General features: G+C 39.8%; 1 protein-coding gene across 6 annotated transcripts in view; it reads left to right on the forward strand.

The window, feature by feature from the left end:
• Positions 1-20,292, forward strand: part of SCN5A (sodium voltage-gated channel alpha subunit 5) — a 205,374-nt gene that overhangs the window by 41,294 nt on the left and 143,788 nt on the right. For 5 of the 6 annotated variants that reach the window (NM_001318446.3, XM_040675923.2, XM_015281250.4 and 2 more), the window contains exons 3-6: positions 931-1,049; positions 6,074-6,163; positions 9,420-9,548; positions 12,890-12,981. In NM_001318446.3, coding sequence (NP_001305375.3) covers positions 931-1,049; positions 6,074-6,163; positions 9,420-9,548; positions 12,890-12,981 — 430 coding nt within the window. Of the gene's footprint in view, positions 1-930; positions 1,050-6,073; positions 6,164-9,419; positions 9,549-12,664; positions 12,757-12,889; positions 12,982-20,292 lie in introns of all 6 variants that reach the window. The other variant, XM_040675933.2, reaches the window with a different exon arrangement.

The raw sequence follows: 20,292 nt of genomic DNA on the forward strand, positions 1-20,292 counted from the left end.
AGGTACTGATGTTCCTGGTTTTGGGCTAAGCTACTTCCTGTAAACAAAGGATTAATATGACTATGGTGATACTTCTATTAAAGTGATGTACAAACACCTACAGAATTAAAGTTAAGTGGACAAAGAGAAGGACCTGTAAAGGCAGAATTAAGTTGTAGATATTTATGGCTCTGCTGTTCCTGCTGTCTCCATGCACAAGCAGCGGGGTACAGATTTGGAATTTTAGGATCTCAAAGGTCTTAGTTTCCAGTGGATGACTTGCTTAGGAGTTTATCTACTGAGTGGCCTGCTCCTTTTGCTGAGTGAATATTAGTCCTTCCAGGCATGAGTGGGCATTTCCAGAGCTGTGTAATTGGGTCAGCATCCAGTTCATCTTTGCTTTGGATTTAAGATAACTCATTATGGGTTTCCTCCCTCCATATTATATGAACACAGTGACAGTGCTTTAGTGCCTGGGTTAGATCCTCTTGTGGAGATGTGCCTCATGAAATCTTAGAGTCATTTAGGTTGGAAAAGACCAGTAAGTTCATCTAGTCCGACCGCCAGTCCATCACCACCATAGCTTCTTGAAAGATGAGTTGAGAAATGTTGACTGAGAGCAATAACATGTGCAAGGTAGGGAAGATGGAGTAACAGCACAGCAGTAGAGATGTGGCATAAAAGTCTCTCTAAAGCATTTTAGTCGCCATGCCATCATTCACTGTTGTAAATCTAGTCCTGTTATGGAGGTAGGACTAGGAAGAGGGGGTATGAAAGGAACTGTAGGCAGTGAAGAAGATGACTTCATGGTGTGAAAAACAATTTGGGGATTTGGGATGGAGTGAGGAAGAGGTTTGGGATACTGGCAGGAGTTTCCTGGGAAAATGGGATGGGAAAAGCCTAACGTAAGTGCAAATATTGAATGTTTTTATTCTCTGTTTTCTTTTCCAGACATTTGTAGTACTGAACAAAGGGAAGACAATATTTCGATTTAGTGCCACTCCTGCCTTGTATATACTTAGTCCTTTCCATCCAGTCAGAAGAGCAGCAATTAAAATTTTGGTACATTCATATCCTTTCTGTTGATGTCCCTCCTAGTGTATTTTATACTATTATTTTTTAAACACAGAAAGTGAGAAAGCAGTTAATTTAATGAAGTTGTGTTAGACCTTTCTGATGCATTTGTTTATATACACAGAAAAACTTGATTTTTTTTCCACCCCTTTTATATTTTAATTTGAGCTACGACAGTGATTATATTATGGTACTGAAAGATGATGTGAGCCTCTCTTGAGAGTTTGATGAGATTTAGTTTTAAAAGGCATGAAGTGCCTGACCATGGTTGGGAAGGAGTCAGAAGATGGAAGGAAAGTAGTGCAGTACCTGAGACAGGAAAGGAACTGTGAGGCTGGAGCATGTCCAGGGAGATGCGAGCTATGGGAGAGCTTCGCTACTGAGGACTTAAGCAGTGTCTCCCATGAGACTCTGTGACTATATGCAGACAAAATTTAATTTTGAGTTGCCTCAGAATAATTTTTCTTCCTGAAAGAACATATTTCAAAGCTTGTTTTGTTGTTTTGTTAGGGTTTTTTTTTTTTTTTTTTTTTTTTTTTTCTGGTGCAACTTTCTGCCCAGCTAGGAATGAGTGGTGTGCACAAGGGACCCAATAGTGATAATTCAAAGACTGTACATGGTGATGTGATGACTGTGTGGCATTTCAGTGGTGGAAATCCCTCAGCTGCAATGCCTGTGTCCATCAGAGAGAACTAACACTAAGCAAGTATCCTCTTAGAATCACTTGCTTATTATCAAATGTTGTGGAAAAAATAGGGGAAGAAACCAGATTGCAGTGATACATGCAGTGGAGAAAATATAAGAAGTGGGAATATAGGTGTTCTAGCAAGGAGAGAAATAGGTAAAGCGATAAAATAGCAAAATGGCAACAATAATTATATGCAAAAAAAATGAGTATGGATATCATCTAATGTGTTTTTACAGTTATGAAGGAAAAACATAGCATTTTGCAGAGGTATTTGTTTCTGGGTCAGGTTACAACAGTGAAGCAGACACTGCTGCATACCCAGAGCCCAGCAGTGTTTACGAGGTACGGTTACACCAGCACAGCTTTGCTGAAGTTCTTGATTTCCACAGCTGCAGCTAAGAGAAGAATATGAAAACTGAGATTCTTAGAAAAGGTATGTGTAAATATTGGCTCCAGGTCTGGATGTCTGTTCCGTCTTCTCCCTTTCTTGCACACAGGCCATGAAGCCACGAGGTCACAGGTGTGTGTAATACACAGAAACGACATGCCCTTGGTAGCAGTCAGCCATAAGTGTGCAAAAAATCCTTATCACGTTTCTTCCTAGGATAAAGGGCACAAAGGAGTGAATTTCAAAGACCTATCAGGAGCAGAAATATGGGAGATAAGAAGTGTAACGTTTCGGGAGTGGAAGGCTGCAATCCTAACAGCATTTTAGTTCCGGAAGGAGCCAAGTTATCACCTTGTGTTGATAACGTCAGACAATCCAACGGCTCAGCCCTCAGCCAACATGGGCAGGAGGCAGCAGCTTCAGTCTCAGCCACTTAGTGCTGAGGTTCCTGCATTAGGCACTGTGTTGTTTTCTGTCAATAAAGGGCTTTTGAACCATCCTGAAGCACAAAGGGCAAATGGCTGAGCAGGAAGTCAATATCCCAGGCAGAAAGGAGCCTGAATCGGCAAGTACTCAAGCGGATAATATCACAGACATGAATCTGGGAACCAGATCTGTTGCCTTGCGTGAGTGTAATCAAGCAGTCTTTATTTCCCCTGGAGCAAGGCCAAAAAAGAGCATTAACAAATGGTACTCTGTCACGTAAGTGTCTGAAGCAACATCTTTAGTAGAGGCCATATTTCCTTTGCTTGTCGCTGAATGTACCTCGAAGGCCAACAGTAGAACAGAAGAGAGAGGACAGAATAAGATCGTCCTCTATAGAAGCTGTGGGGGTCACATTTCTTGGTTAAGTGGCTTTCTATGGAGTTCTTCCACTGAGACTTCAGGCAGGATAGATCCTGTGTGCTGACTGCTCATCCATCCAAGCATGGTTACTCTTGTCATTCAGAAGCACACCCTTCCATGGGAAAGCATCCACAGGATAACAGCCTCCAGTAATGTGAATCACTTCAATTAACAGCATGGCCCTGAACCTCTTCCAGGTATTTCCCCTCTTCTTCAGACTCTATGAGGTGCAGACAGATGCCCCAACAAGGCTCTGGCCCATTTCTGTCATAGAGGACATGGGTGGTGAAGGTTTGCATCCCTTTGGTCTGTAGCAAATGCAAAATAGAAGTAGTGGTTGAAAACTTTTTACCTTCTATTGGCTATTAGCATCTTTATTTACTAAGATTAAGTCGCTGCTAGCACTTCACTTATGCCTTATGCTTAAAAGGCTCCTCTTAGTTACTCTTGCCTGCAAGCCAAAGACAGCTCTGTGGTGTCCCTGGTTTCTCCAAGCAGTTTACTGTCCTGTATAAAAACATTGCAATTACTAGTTCCTGATTTTTCTAGGTATTATAGATAGTTGGTCTCAATTTATCACTGATTCAGAATAGGTTTTACGCCAAAATTACCTTCCTCGGTGTTAGAATTATGGATTCTGTCCCATCTAAAAAAAGTCTCCTTTTAGAATTTGTAATTTGTGTTCACATTTTGTGATTGCAGCCTTTCTTCTATCTGATTTTATACATTTTCCTTGGTAATAGAAAATGAGACCTTGTGAAGCACCAATTATGTGTACTATTGATTGGGACTAACCTTTGGTTGCCCATATTATATGTAATTTGGCAATGATTACTTAAAGAGCCACCAATGTTCAGTCTGCTAATTAGCTATTATCCATCATAATGAAGTCTAGAATAGAAGTATGCGGTGTTTTACTCAGTATCTTTGTGCTGGAAGATAAAATTTATAACTTTCAGGAATTCTTCATGAAGTCTGCATAAGATGTCATTCTGTAACTTCAGATTGGAAATAAATGTCAGGTTCAATTTATTGCAGAAAGGATCCTAATGTGTAGCTTACTATATTGGATTTGTGGTCCATAACAGAGTGTGCAACCCATGCACCCTTTTGGAGTGTGTTAGCTATGTGCATGATTCATGTCAGCTCATGGATCAGTGGGCTTTCAAATACTGGAAGTAATAGCAGCTGTAAGATAGGTAACAGACAGTAGTGATAACACAGGTTGCATCAATTTCATCCCCTTCACTTGGTCTTTTCTGAGTAGTTAATGATCAACAACTTCGATGTGAACAATTGCATTAGATTTCAGATAGCAATGCTAATTTTCCTTGTTTAGGAATTTCTGTTTTCACTTTCTAGCACAAACCTCTGACTTCAGTGCCTAAGTAGCTAGAGTGATTATTTCTTTTAAATTATTTGTAGTTTTGAGGTTGGTCGTGAAACTCAGTTAGAGTTAGTTGATAGATCGTTTGATGTCCCAAAGCTGACCCCTTGCATTTTCAAACTGTATCCTCATGTATATTCTCTTCGGTGTTCAAACAAGAAGGTGATGTCACCTTGGGAAAGCTCACTTTTAGATTCAGCTTACACCACAAGGAAATAGGGATGTATAAATCAGACTAGTGAGCCTAAATTGAGTGGTTATAGAGAAATTTCTTTGCTTGGAATTGAAGGATAGTTCTTGTTTGGCATGGCCTGAAGATACCATTCTGCCATATTATTATTGTTTTCATTGCTTTTCACTGGAGGTGAAAAGTAACGTAGCTCATTCTAGGCCAGCTGCAGTTTACCACCTCATTGTGTTAACCAGGTAGATGACTCTGAGAGACGTATCTCAAGCTGACTTTGGTCTGGATATCATCCATCTTCCCAGTCCTTCAGCAGAACGTGTCAGCCCCGTAAGTGGAAAATGTTTGTGAGACGAGCAGTCCCTCTGGGTTCAATTACTGCTCTCTGAATGGCATGGGGGAACATGCAGATTGGTTACTACCAATTTAATGTCACAGTGCCTTATGGGGCCCTGTGGAAAACATTCCACTCTGTACTCAGCAGAGATTTTGGGTCTGCAATAGAACAGCTCTACTATTCTCAGAAAACTACCACCGATGGGATTGGTAAATGGATAAAACAAGGAGACAAGTAAACTTTTCTTCTGAAGAAGTCAAAAGAAGTTTACATTTGGATAGTGCTTTCCTTCTCTGAGAAGGATCCCAGGCTGTTGACTGGATTGTAGGATGTTTAACTTCTGTCCACTTAAACTCATTCCTTAAACTTTCTTTCCAGGAGCGTGGGATGCCCTATTTATGCAGGACAACCCCATCGTAGTTAAAAAGAGTAGCATGTGCTTTTAGCAGAGCAGTTCAGTGAACTATGTTTTGAATTTCAGGAATTTGATTTAGGGTGCTCTTCTTTGTATTTATGGCCTCAGCTTAGCAGTTAAGTGTACAGACTATACACAAGGGAGGTTCATCCTAGCCTCCAGACAGGGAAGCTGGTTCCTCAGCTGAAACAGTCAGCTTTGCAGATCAACACTGCACATTTGCCAGTGAGCTTTGCTGACCAAGCCTTGAAATTAATGCTGAAAACTCATATTAGCTTTTGGTGAAACGTATACTGATCGTGAGACCTCAAGTATGTTAGACAGATTAGAGTTTGGATTTATAGCTTTGCTTGCTGCCTGAGAAAAGTTTCAGGATGCAAAATAAGATCAGAATTTGCAGACACGGGTTTTTCTGTATATACTTGCATGAGTCTAATCCTGCTTTTCATGCAAAGTTGTGTACCTATGCATTTTGTCATCTGACGAGCACAGCTGTAAGTTTGAAGTATTGTGTTTTCAGAACACTGCCGAGGCAGTGTGTTTCCTGCATAAAGTGTGCATAAAAGATGTATGCAATGGAAAAAACAGACAGGAGTCACTCGGTTTTTCTGTGTTTCTGTAATTACTTTTTTCCTTATGCAATAGAAAACAAATGTCTGCAGTGATTTTTTAAAATGCTGGAAATCATGAGTGATTTGTTGCGTCTCGTATGAAATGATAAAAATGTATGTAGTCTCATAACAAATGCATTGTTTTCCTTAATTCACCTATTTACATTGTTCAGTATGTTTATTATGTGCACTATTTTAACTAATTGTGTGTTCATGGCACAATCAGAGACTCCATCATGGAATAAATATGTTGAGTAAGTATCCTGGCTGGCTTACAGCCACCCCATCCTTATCTTGTCCTTCCTCTTCTGTTTGTTATGTTCTTTTCTTCTTGTTTGCTGTTGTCTCATTTCTTTCCAGTAACACTGACCATAGTGTCTGTCCTGACAAAATGTTTTGCCAGGTGTTTCTTGCCTGTGAAAACTCCCTTAGTAAGTAAACTAACAATTTTCAGTCTTCCAAGCTCATACTTATTGCTAAGTGCACCTGCTATGCTACATCGGAATGAAATCATGTATGATGAGAACTCCATTTGAAACTGGCCAGCCTTCCATGGTTACTAGGCAAGAGGTTCAACACTGGGCACATTAAAATAGGCCAACGGACTTTAAGTTTAAAGTATTTCAGAAAATACTTCCAGGACATAGTTCTCTCATTGAAAACAAAAGGTTTTTTTGGACTGAGCACATCATGAATAGCATTCCCCTGTAATCATTGGTAGGTGTACATCATGAGGTAATGCTTTTGTGAGTGTTCCTCTCTTTTTAGCGTGTGAAATCATCAGAAAATAAAACAGCAAAGATGTCACTCAATGTACCTCTTACTTTTCTTCTAAAGTGAATTTTAAAAGGGTTTAACGGGCTTCAGAAAGCCCATTTCATTTCTTTAAGTTGCTTTAAAATGCTCCTTTCAGAAAGAGATACCAGATGCACAAGCTAATCAACCTACAGTGCATTAAACAATTATTTTGGCTCATTGAACCAATCAGAACACACTTTTTATTTTTGACTGACATATGATAAACATGACCATCTGCTGTTAGATAGCCTTGTGGTTGATCTATGCAGGGCTGTGAGGAGAGGCAGTAAATGTCCTTATTTCAGGTTTCATAGAATCATGCAGGGGACGTCTTCTAGGCCACAAATTACTAATTATAGGCAGCTCTGAACCAAATATTTCATCTGATCACACTAACATCCTAGTCCCAGGATGTTTCATGTATTTCTGTACGGTGTTTCTGTACCCTCAAGTATGTCTGTGACTTTCCTTTTCTCCTGGTATTGTCCTTATTGAAAAAAAAAATGTCACACTGTACCACGTTAACGATGTATGTAGGATGAAACACGGACATCTCATCCATGTATGTCAAAATTTGGTCAGTGGATCTACAGCCGAGGATTTTAAAGTTGTGAAAGAAAATATCAGAGTGGTTGGTGTGTCTTCCTTAGACAGGAAAATATGAATGATGTTATCAGAGCGTTGAGCAGGGCATGCGAGAAGCGTAGAGCTGAAAAGCAAATGGAGTCATGCAGCATGGAGTAAATCCTTTCCCTTCCATGTTTCCCCTTCTACTGTATCCCCTCATACCTCCCAGCTTTTCCTCCTCAAATTAAGGGAGCAAAATAAAAAACAAGTCATTTTGAGGAACGAAACAACCCAACGAACTTTAATTCTAACTGATTAATATTGGATTTGGAGAAGATGGATGTACTCCAGTTTTTCTCTGCTGTTCCAGAGCCTCACAGTGGATGCAGGGGTAATGCTGTGCAAATATTTGCCAAATAGCCTTGAAAACAGAACAAATATTTTACATTTTTGAAAAAAAAAAAAAAGGAAGAAAGAAAGAAAAAAATCAATTCAACTCACCCCCACTAAAAACTTTAAACAAACCCCGACTTGCATTGTAGAAGAAGCTGCTCAGTTGCTGGAGGACTTTGCCCGATCCATTTAGAATTAGATGATGATTATACAATCAATTAAACCATCTGACATGCTGAATAAATACAAGTGCTTTATCATTTTAATGAGCTTATGTACCGTTAAGTATATTTATTTATTTTTTGCATGCGTTGTCTGCGTGTGTTACTGAATACACATGCTGAAAGAGACTCACAGGAGTGACCTATATTTGTAAGGCGAGAATAAAACTAAGAGCAGTGAAGAGCTGGGTATTGCATAGGTGTGTGGTCAAAAAGGAGGCGTGAGGAAGGTTTTACATGCAGTGCTGCACAGAAGCAGTCCTGCTTATCTCCCTTTTAAGGTCTTCTTTATTTCTCTTCTTTTCTTTATGTTTATCTTTATACTACTGTAGCTACTGATGTTTAGGAACTAAACAGACAACTAGACAGAAAGCTCAAATGAGTGTTTCCAGTGGAAGCATTAAGGCTTATGAAATTTGTATTCTGTGGGATTTAAAATATATATATATATATATATATTGGTATATATAGAGTTAGCGTTAGATATATAGCAGCCTCATAAGAACTCTGCTTTGGTATTGTGTACTTCTTCATCTGAGGAAAAGGGGATTATCAGTGGTGAATGCTAAACATTTATTATTTTTATTGAAGTAGGTCCTAGAATACCGTCCCTTTGGGCTAGATGTCTCAGTTAGAAGCATATTATTAAAAGAGCTGTTGTGTGCCCTGAAGTATGTCTCTGTTGGTAGGTAGAGCCCTGAGTGGATACCAATCAGAGTGGTATAAGTCAGATATGTTACTTTCTCCCACAGAGAATTTGCTGAATATTATTACAAGTATAATCTTTATTGTGAAAGGTAAAATGTGTGTGCTCTACCTAATATCACAGTGAAGAGGTTGTCAGTAATAAACAGCCTGCGTTCAGGGATAAAAAGACCCTTGTGTCTCTTTTACTGTCAAGCAGGTCAAAATTAGAACATGCGGTGTTGGGACAGGGGTTGGTTTCCTCGTTTCCAGTGATGACGTTCTGCTGTTGTTTAATGCTGAGAGCTGATGTGATTTACAACAGATTGTGGAATTTTACAGGAAGGGCACCACTTTTAGCTAAGAAAATGAAGGAGGCAACATTTTTTAAATGCTGTCCTTCAAAACAGCCTGGGCAGGAAGAGATGAGAGGTATGAATGGAACAACCATTGTCCCTCAAATATGAGAAACAGCAAGGAATGCTGCATAATCCTTTCCTCTTTCATTGGCGACTGCAGGCAGAGCTTTGGAAGTCCCGTAGCGCAGCTTATCAGCGTAGTATTCATGCCTGACTTAATAAGTGAGAATTCATCAAGGTACAACCCATGGTGAAACTTATCTTCATCCTGTGGCTGTCATGAGCGCTTTCCCATTTCTTACATGTTCCTCGGTCCACACATGCTTGCAGGCAGCCCCAGTGCTGCAGCCATGACCTACATGAGCAAACCCAACAAGGTGGGCAGGAGTGTCTCCTGTGACAAAGGGCTGGGCTGCGCGTGCCTCCACCATCCCGTCCCTCAACTGCTCGCTAATGCTGTTGCTTATCTCGGACACTTTATTCCCCAGGTACACTTTCACTGGCATTTACACTTTTGAGTCATTGATAAAAATATTGGCGAGAGGATTTTGCATGACAGAATTCACCTTCCTTCGAGATCCATGGAACTGGCTGGATTTCAGTGTTATCGTTATGGCGTAAGTAGCCCTCCTTTTTATTTTTTGAGACAGTGATGTGCAATAGATGCATATTTTTAAGTTGTCTAGCTGTTTTTGGTTGTTTGTTTTGTTTTGTTTTCACTGAAGTTGTATTGAAAATGAGAAAATGCTGAAGTATTTTAAGATGGTCTTTGTTTTCCTGAGTGGTTTCAAAGCAAGATTTCTCAGTTCCATTCTGTCAATGCAGTGGACTACTTTGGGGAAATTGATTACATTTGAGTTGAACTCCCGGGCCCATGATATTTGACTAGAAGCAAGATTGGAAAAAAAGGTTCAACCCAAACTTAGTTCAAACAGCAGAAAGGATCAGTGAAGTCAGTGGCGGTATGCCGGGATCAGGGCTAATATTCTTGGTAGTGTTCAGCAGAAGGAAAACATAAAGACTTGTAAAATCTATGTAGACTTCACTGGGAAGACTCCCATTTATTTTAGTAGGTCAGCCCAAGGCCAGATCTTTGTATCTCTTACTACATTCCTACGGATTTGGCCAAACTGACGTCTGGCCATTGTGATAAGTATTTCAAAATATGCAAGGCAGATGGGGAGGAGCTTTGGGATGCCAGCACAGACTAGATATTTTTCTCAAGCAATGTAATTCTGCAGTGTTTAGAGGCTGGACAGAACAATCCAGAATGTCACTTCTCCTCTGACCTGTCCATTAATATGTGAAGCAGGGAGTTCATCTGCAGGGCTCTGAGTTCATCATGGCCTTCAGTGCATTGGTTCCCTGTATTATAGAGGAAGAAGGCTTTTGACAGTGAGGTAGAAATGAGCAGAGTGAAAAAGGGCAAGATGAACAACAACTTGCAGCCCTGACAGTGCATTTGCTCTACCTCATCTCAACTTGGGAGGAAGTTGGGTTGTCATCCCAACCATCTCTGCCAAAATCCTCTGGGAATGTCTTGTTTTCTAAACTGAAATTTGTGTCTGAGCAGTCAGCGCAGACAAGATCTGGATATCCCTTTCAAGCTTATAGAACTGGAAAGAAACAATTTTAGATTAGAAAAGAAGGAATGGGAGTTTTGGTACAGAAAGGAAAGAATATATACTCACTATTTGCAACTGATTCCTTGAGCCTGTAGGCAGCAGTGAAAGAGCTAATGGTGACTGCAGTGTGATCTTCATAAGTACAATGAAACTTCCTTCCCAAGTATGCAACGGATAGTGCAAAGCATTGGATGTTGGTCTCTATTCTGATAAGATTTACCCTTCATGTAAACCAATTTGCAAGTAATTTAAAGTAAGACTGATTATACAGGTTGCTATCTTTGCTTGTAGCTAGTGGTATTCCTGTATCTGGAAACAAAACCGTGGGATGGAGAGCTTGGTGAAGGGCCATGAGATTTACAGGGTCCCTCTGATCTAACAGGAAATATGATTATTTCATTGGTGGGTGTACAGTGAAATGACCATCAGCTGCTGTAGAGTTACTGCAGAATAAGTTCCTACTTCCTTATTTTTGGGACAGAAATAGCACAGTTTGGGTCATAGAGAGTAGCTTTTAACTTTTTTTAAGCTCTTTAGAGATCAGTGGTGCAAGAGGTTTTCACAGCTCTTCTCCCACCGTGTGCTAACAGACACAGCCATGCCTTGTGGGGGCCATGGATGGGTTCAGGAAAATTTAGGAGACTGCCCCTGATTAGATTACTGTTTATCAGACAAGCGATGACTTTCTAGAACAAGAAAGGAATAGGTTGCTGTAGCTCTGGATTGGAAAATATCCTGCCAAATGCTTAAGGTCTATAAACAATTCCCTAGCTAACTGGAAAACTTGGAATGGGAATTCCAACTGCTTCTTGCTCCCCATGACAGAGGCACTGAGCTGCTGCAATTTCATCCAAGAAACTGATAAAATCACTACTAGTTGACTAATGTGAACAGGCAGCAGAAGTATTTGTCTAATATGCTTGTTCACATATTATTAGTGTGTTTGTACAAATCTCTGGTCTGCAGAACCATGCTTCCATTCCATTGCTTCTCCCCTAATTACATTTTACACCCTTGCATGCTGCAGAAGAGTCTGGGAGAGAAGTGCTGGGTATGACCGGGTAGGAATGACCAGACAGGTAAATGCCAGGCTCCCCTGTAAAACTATGAAGAGGAGGAGCAATACTGCTCTTCCAGAACGTAATGTAGGTTAGAAGATATGGAAAGGATGCTTTGTCCTCCCGCAGAGTCCTTTGCACAGAACTCACTTAGGCAGTCTTTGTCAGATAGCCAAGCGAGTTTTATCCTCAGCACATGAAAACAAATGCCTCAAAGAAGTAGAGTAGGTAAATGTAAGTAGCCATACAATAGGGTCCAGAAGATACAATGATGACTATGGTTTTACTGCATACCCTTTTGGTGGAAATAATCTTGCAAACTCTGAAAAAAAACTACTCATTCTATAGCTGACCCTCCTGGGAGTGTTTTGCTCTGCTGCTGTATGGATCTCCCTGATGACCGAAATAGACACAGCAGTGAATAGCTGGGATTGGTGTTTTAATCATAAATAGGTTCAGTAGGTTTCCAGTTATATTCATCCAAAAGTCTTCTTCCAGCAGCCAAAGGGCATGGATTTGATGTTCAAAATAAAGTTTTAAGCATCTCTTGAAACAAGCATTTGCTTTAACACACAGTACAGCGCTGTACAGTAAATAACCCAGCAGAAATATTTGCACTGATATTTCCCCATGTTGTTCTGTTCTGCAGAAGTCATTACGTGAAAATTACTTGAGTACTCAAAGCTTTTATTTTGTATTTTTTAAGAGCAGCAAAGCAATTCTTAATGTTTCCTATATTGCAAAGAATCTTGGTTAAACTACATGATGGTAAAATCTTCATAATATTTGTTGCTGAACAGTCTGATAACAAAGTTCAACCACAGTTCTAAAGAATTGATGCCTGTTAGATCAGTTTAGTAGTTCAAGAAACATTTGCAATAATGTGTGCTATGAAAAACCTGGGACAAATGGCATCAAAGAGCAACCAGAAAAGTGGAGTCACCTCTCATTCGGATGCGTTCGCTCCTGCTATGTGTGAATGCATTCTTCATTCAGACAAATCTCGTGCTCTATTGTATAATTCCAAATAACTGTGACTTAATTCTACAGGTATGTAGGAGAATTTGTGAATGTAGGCAGTGTTTCACCTCTTCGGACTTTCAGGGTATTGAGAGCTTTAAAAACTATTTCAGTAATCCCAGGTAAGAAGCCTCGATCCTTCTGTTTTGGCTCTCAGCTACAAGTGATTCTTTCTCTGTCTCTCTTTGTCCCCTTGACTGTTGTTTTTTTGCTGGTGTTTTGTCATTGTCTGTGTGTGACTTTCCCTTGTTACAGATACATAACTGAATTTGTGGACCTGGGCAATGTCTCAGCCTTGCGAACGTTCAGAGTACTGCGGGCGCTGAAAACAATCTCAGTCATTTCAGGTGAAAACCAGGTTAAACACTCCGGCTGCCATTAAAGCCTACATGCCATTTCCAGTAGTAATCACAGTCAATACAAGTGACTTAACCATAGATACTGATCAGGAAATGGAGGAATGTAGGGAATGTGACCTGTCAATAGAATACCTTTCTCCGATACGTTTCCCAGTACCATTTCAGTGGGCAGAAGGAATTAGAGTGCTTCCAGAAGTACAGACCTCACTAAAATGAGTGCTGCTGGAAGACGGGCTGCATGCAGTGGCTCGTGAATCGCAGACACAAAGTGCTCATTCATGAACTGTATGAGAATGGCAACGAAACTCTTTTAAAGCCTTCAGATATTGATTTTAGAAATGGAAGGTGAATGACCTCAAGGTGTGTATTTGTGTTTAAGAGCACATCAAAAGAGGAATCCAAGTCTGTGCCGTGAGCTTGAAGATTGCAAGCACAGGTAGACTGATTTGTCCTAGTGCTTGTCCATCTGCTTGTGATAGAAACAGTGCTTAAATTTCAGACCTTGCATAGATCAGAAAAGTTCTACCATTAATTTTGTTGGATTCAGCATTTTACCAAATCACATTTTCTTCCATATTAAAGACCATGATTCCAGCACAACCACCCCCAACAAAATATAATAGTTTTTATACAGGTCTGGTAGTGAAAGAAGCTCTTTTTTTCATTGCTTATGACCTATTTTATTTGTGTTTCTGAAAATAGTAATTAATACTTTTTAGTAATTTATGCAGTCTGGTAAGGAGTAACCATGTGATGATAAATTCTTGCTGAGCATTATCTATGGACAGGTCTCATTCAGCCTCAGTGTTTAACATCTCCAACCTGCATGGCAAGGTAGAGAAGATAGCAAAAACTGTGCATGGTAGATCCTATTGGTGATAATCCTGAACAGATGCTGGCAATCACACATCAAAAATATGCATAGCATTGAGATTGCTCAGATTCTTCTGCACAGCTCTTTAGGATTAGAAAGGTTTGGCCATCCGCTGTGTTATGCACACCTGCATTATCGTAGAATCACAGAATCATTAAGGTTGGAAGAGACCACCAAGATATCTAGTCCAACCATCCAACTACTATCAGTATTGCCCACTTACCACGTCTTCAGTGCCACATTTCCACAGTTCTGGAACACCTCCAGTGACAGTGACTGCACCACCTCCCTGGGCAGTCTGTGCCACTGCAGCACCACTCTTTCTGAGAAGAAATATCTCCTAATATCCAACCTGAACCTCCCCTGGCACATCTTGAGGCCATTCCTTCTCTTCCTATCAAAATGTCACTCATATATAATAAAACAAATTTATGCAAAAGCCATGGCATAAATATCTAGGGAGTAATCACCAGCACTCACAAGGAGTACAAAGTGGAAATGGGAATTCTGGAATTGAGAGATTGAAGAAATGTACACGTGGGCCCACGGTTTACTCCATCACTCCAACATTACTGTAATGAAATCAGTGAGTTTATTGAAAAATCAAGCTACTTTTTAGTGAAAGTATAGGTCAAAATTTAACTTTTAAAGAGTGAAACTGAACAGCAAGTTGAGCAGTTTTGCAGATCATTTGGGATGGTAATCAGAAAGAAAAGCAGAGTTTCCTAGCTTCCTTTCCTAGTGATTTGAAGGCTAACTTAGAGGGACAGCCTTCTCCAGGGGACGCCTTTCACTTTCCATCTTGTCCAAATCTTGTGCTTCTTCAGAGCAGAGCCTGTCAATTTTGCTGAGTTACATATGCAGCCATTTGCTGATGTTCTGCATCTTGCTTTATATAAAGTGATAAACCGTGGCTGTTTTTCAGTTGATGAGGAGAATAGAGATATTCAGAAAAGCTTTATTTTAACGTTCACTAAAGCCCTTCAATGATAATGAATGCGGAGTTGTTCCATTTGTGGGTTAATAGGAAAAAAAAAAAAGACAAATATTATTTATTAGAGTGATACATAGCAACTCACATTTTCTTGTTTTCTTTCTTCCTATGAAATTACTCTTTTGATAACTGCATTTTTAGGTACTTGTGACTGAATTATTTGCTGATATGGCTGCATAATGATATGCAAATAAAATATCTGGCCCTTAAATTTTATTGTCAACATTACCTGTGCCCTGAGCGTGTCTAAATGATAGATGTTGAGAGCTACAAATTGCTAAGGATCACTTAGTAAACACTTTGCCTGTAAAACAAGGATATGCTTTTTCTTTTCCTCTTTTAATTTTTTTAATTGATAGTTTTAGAGGAACCAGTTCATTTTTTTTTATTTTTATTTTTTGTCAGACATGTTAAGTATATGTTTAATATACGTCTATATGTCTAAATATATGTCTAACAAAGAAATGTTGGGCATGATGCTATTTACTTGGATTTCAATCTGAGTTTTTGACTATGACATAGGCTTGTGCTAGGATGAAATATCATTCCACAGTGGGCTAAAAATGAAGAGATAATGAACGCTGATATCTTCTGTAAGATTTTTGGGTGCATCTGCTATGGAGAGCAGAAAAGGTGGGCTTTTTTTCTTCTTTTATATCTTCAGAGAGAAGCACTGAAATGCACTCTCCTTTGCACATATCTGAGCTTTTCCTCAATAAAATTGATCACGCTTCTCTATCGGGTATTTATGTCTGCATAAACGTACTTGGGCTCAGCATGCTCAGTGAAATCGCTTACCAAAAGTAGCAGGCCAAGTCCTCCACAGCGTAAGGCTTCCGTCCAGCAAAGCACTTAGGGGCTGGTTTTCAAAGGCATTCTGCTTCACTTGAAATCAATGAGTTTCAGTATTGACTCCAGAGGGAGTCGACAAAGCTAACAATTAGTGCTTTTAAAAATCTCACTTATCTTTAATACCTTGCTCTAAGTGCGCAAGCAGGCACAGGGATTTTTAGGGGATGTGCACTCACTGGATTTAAAACGATCTCCCAAACTTGGAGTCCACTCCCCTGGTTCAAGGCTGTGCTTAGCTCAACTCATTGCCTTTACTTTTGCCCTAGGAGGAAGGTTCCAGATCCAGATTCAGCAACCTAAATGTTAGCATCTAGCAGTGAGCTGTGCTTCCTGCTCTGTAGGCATCCGGGGCTACACCTGCTTGGTGTCATGCTGGCATCTCCTGACCCCATTCAACCTCACCCTCTCTTGGTGCATTACCAGTAAGATATCGGGTCATTGCCTTACCCTCTGTGGCTGCCTTTAATATACTTGAGGACCTTCAAGGATCCACACAGTTTTCCCTTTTCAGCACTAAGCAAACCCATTTCATTCTGTCCAGTTTCCCATGATATCAGGGAAGACAAGCTTTGTACTGTAGCTGATAAGCTGTTTATCTAGATTCACTGCATAAAAATGTTTTTAATTTCTCCATATATCCGTTATGTTCAGGTTCTTAGAAATAGCAAACATTCTCAGCTTGGGAACATAAAACCTTTAACTCTCAGTGATTTTATTTATTAATTAGCATCTTGCTCATTGCCATGGCAACCAGATTCATTTATTTTCCTTCTAGACAGAAACTGTGATCAGCTGTAGGACAACCCACTGAAGTTTCCCATTTGTCTCCCCCAGCCAGTGTATCCAAATCCCAGTGTACTCAACAGGAACCTTTCCTGTGATTTTGGAGGTCTCCAATTATTTATCTGCATGCAAATTGCCAATGTTTTTGTGAGAATTAATAACTGAGGAAACTCAAAACCCTCAGGTGTACCCTTCAGTGCCCCCTCAACAAGAGCCTCAAAATGCAGGTCATTATGGACATCACCGTTTTGTGTATCCAGAGAAGCTCTTCTGCTCTTTCCAGAACAGTCGCGTACTTCACAGACATTTCACACAAAATGACAGGATACAGGCGAAAGGTGACCTCACAGAAAATTGGGCCAAGGCACTTTGGGGCCTGATCCAGCTCCCGTTTGATTTAGTGTGAGTCTGAAGGCTATAAATAGTGCTGTGAATGTTATCCAGTACTTTACTGATAGCCAGAACAGAGCTTGGAGTGCAAGAATTAAGGCTGCGTGGAGGAGTCCGACCCTTGATCACTGCTTGAATCTCACTGAAGTCCCCCTACAGAAAGACAGATTTCATCCTTATGATGGGCAAATCACATGGCTCAGGGACAAGCTAGTTGAGAAATACATGACATTTTTGCATCTTCCTTGGAGACTGGCCTGACACTCACATTTTCATGCAGAGGTGGTCTACAGAAATGCTGACAGCCCTTCAAGTTTGCCAACATGGTATTAAACTCTCTGCTGCTCCATGTGTCAGCGGCTAGTGACAAAATACGTTCATCATGGCTGGTGACAAAGGACGGTAATTGAGAGTGAGCTCTTCTCTCCATTTGTGTACATGACTCATGCAGACATGTACAAGGCACATGCACATCTTTAAGAGAAGAAGGCTAGGAGAAGGCAGTCACAGTGCAAGGCACACTCTGGTTTTGTTTTTGCTTTTTCTCCCTACTGATTTTCAGACTGTGCATGGAAGTGTCCGATGTTCTGTAGGTGATTGCCAACATCTGGTATGGATGTCATTATGCTAATACTTTTTCACGTCTGAAAGGAGGAATGGATGGTGCTGTGGGATCTTGCCATTTCTCATTGTTTGGTGTTGCTTGCATTTTCTATGGTTTCTGATTTGCATTTGGAAACTGATTATTTGGCTAACTTCTGAATGTAATAATTTCTACCAGTATTAACAGGAATGCTTGGGCCAAATCCTTCTTGCTTTCTGCAGGTGTCAGTCTGCCTGTACAGCCCTCATCCCACTGACTTTGGGTGCTTTGATATTACTCGTGTCACGCAAGCAGGATTTGGCCCAGAAGCATGGGAAGAATTCAGTGATTCAGGAGACCACTGTGCTGATTACTCCAGTAAGAGTAATCCACAGCCCCACAGTCATTAGCAGATGTAGACGTTACTCAGCTCTAGATCAGCTCCTCCGTTTTTGCTGCATGCTGCCTGGTTTGGTGTTTGACTTGCAAGAATTAAGTAAATGCCTTTAATGCCCCATAAATAGTATCTTCTATTAAGCTATATTGCAGTGCTCTCATTGGCAATATTTCAAAGGAGGATTATTTATCTAGAAGATTTAACAGCACTCTAAATTTGAGTGTATCTAGCATTGCTTTTACAAAACATGGGGATTGATTCAGAGCAATGCGGAGCACCTGCAAGAGGTTCTGGCTGTCCTTATTTACCCTTCGCCCTTCAATTTACCAGACACAGAAAGTTGAAATGAATGGTGATTTAAACACTTTTCTTAGCAGTGGATTGTGCCAAGCGACTTGATGGATGCTATTTAACTTTATGGGCAAATTTTCTTTTTAAAGAGTGAGAAAATAACACAGTTAGACTGTAAGTATACAACCCCTGAAGTCACTTTCTTGGAAAGTTGCAACGAAGTTCCAGAAGGCAGAATGCAAGTTATTTTTAAGTGGTCTTTAATTACAGCCATTGTATTAGTAAAGCATTTCCGAGCTGCTCAGAAGTCTATATACTAAAGAAAGTAAAGCAGAAAGCCTTCTTGTAAAGAAATAATTTGATATCTGCAAGGAATGAGCTTATAAAGCAAACAGCGTAGGAATACTCTTCTATTTAAAAGCCCAGTAAGTAAACTGAGAAAAACATGTTTCATGAAATGACCTTGAAATTAACAATAACTGGGTCTGCATCTGAAAGCGGATGGTCTTTACTGGTGACTAGTGTTTTGTAGATCTTGCTTCCCAATATTATCACTATCTACATTAGTTCTCCCATTGTCTTTGCTAATGTGAATAAGATTAATTGGTGTATTTGAGTGATACAAATGCAGGCCCCAAGCTGGTATTTGTATTACAAACAAATGAACGTACTGCAGGGTTTTCACAGAGGGCACTGAAGTGAAAGAATTTGTGGTTTGGCCATTTTCCCTTTTCTGAAGCTCAGTTTGCATTCAGATTTCCTGTTTCACCAGCTTCAGGGAAGAAGCATCTGTGCGTTTAAAGGACAGCTAACACTGAAAGTCACAGAGAAAATGTCATAATATTGGAGTATATAAAAAAAATTGTATTTATAAATTGTATTCCTTTCTCCCCACCCCGTTGTTTGTTTAATAGCAATCTCTTAGTAGCTGGGTAAGGGTGAGACACAGGGAAGCCCTGCAGAATTGCACTACAACTAAAACCTGTTTAACTTCAGACATAAAGTTTACCCAAGTTTAGATTAATGTAAAAGCTATGCTTTTCATTTATGAATCAAAATTGACCATCAAACCTAGTAATGAACTCAGAAAGCTCAAAGCTAACGTTTATCTAGATACCTGAACAGAACTGACCTCATCTTCAAAATCTGTTTCTGACGAGGAGTGCAGATCCCATGAATATCCAGCTTTTGCCTAATATTTGTACTGCAATATTTTTTTGCCTTATTTTTATACAGAGGAGGGAGCTTCCGAACCTTTTCCTTTTTCTGTTATGCCACAAACTATCTTTGAAGAAGCAAACACAGAGTTTAGTGACAGTGTCTAACCCCACATCAAATTCAGTCCCATTTGGTTGTAAGACCATTTTATAGTCATAATTTCCCATTACTTTATCTACAAAATTTTAAGTGAGACCAAAAGTACATTTTGCCTTCCTACACACCCTCAAGTACGTTTTTTACATTATTTTGAATTATACAGCACTAACTCAACCTTCATTACTGCCCAAACTCTTGGGGTGGAATTCCAGGGAAATAACATTTAATGTGTACGTTCATATTCAGTGAGCAATTCTACATGCTTTTGAGTATTTCCCAGGAGAATTCCTCATGTTTCCTCTTTGCATTCTCTGTTTTTCCATTTAACTCAATTTCTCTTACTGCTCCCATGCTAGTAACACTGATTATCAGAAACACTGATTACTGCTTACTGAGTATTGATTAAATATAAGTAGTAGAGAAACAACAAATCTGCTACCATTGAGCAGTTGGTATTAATGTCCAACTACAGGAGACACTCTATAGAAGGGCGTATAGAGTGGGTTTTGTTGTATTGATGTCATGTTCAACCAGCTCAGATAGTGCTGATCTCCTTCACAAGCAAACAATACCCTTTGGGAAAACAGTATAATTATTTATATCTATATACTTACAGGATAATAATACGAATCTAGTGTTATAGGATGAAATAACACTGAAACAGAAGGCAGTTTTTGGTACTAAAACCTTTGGTGATTATGTTACGATGATTTATCTCCATCAGCATATTATAAAATGATTAACTTTGCCCAGGTATTACTGGTATCTCAGGTTATTTTACACAGTTTCCACTGGGTTTACTTGGTTGTCCATATTAT

The sequence above is a fragment of the Gallus gallus genome, chromosome 2, assembly GCF_016699485.2.
Source record: "Gallus gallus isolate bGalGal1 chromosome 2, bGalGal1.mat.broiler.GRCg7b, whole genome shotgun sequence".
In the NCBI taxonomy this organism is placed as follows: domain Eukaryota; kingdom Metazoa; phylum Chordata; class Aves; order Galliformes; family Phasianidae; genus Gallus; species Gallus gallus.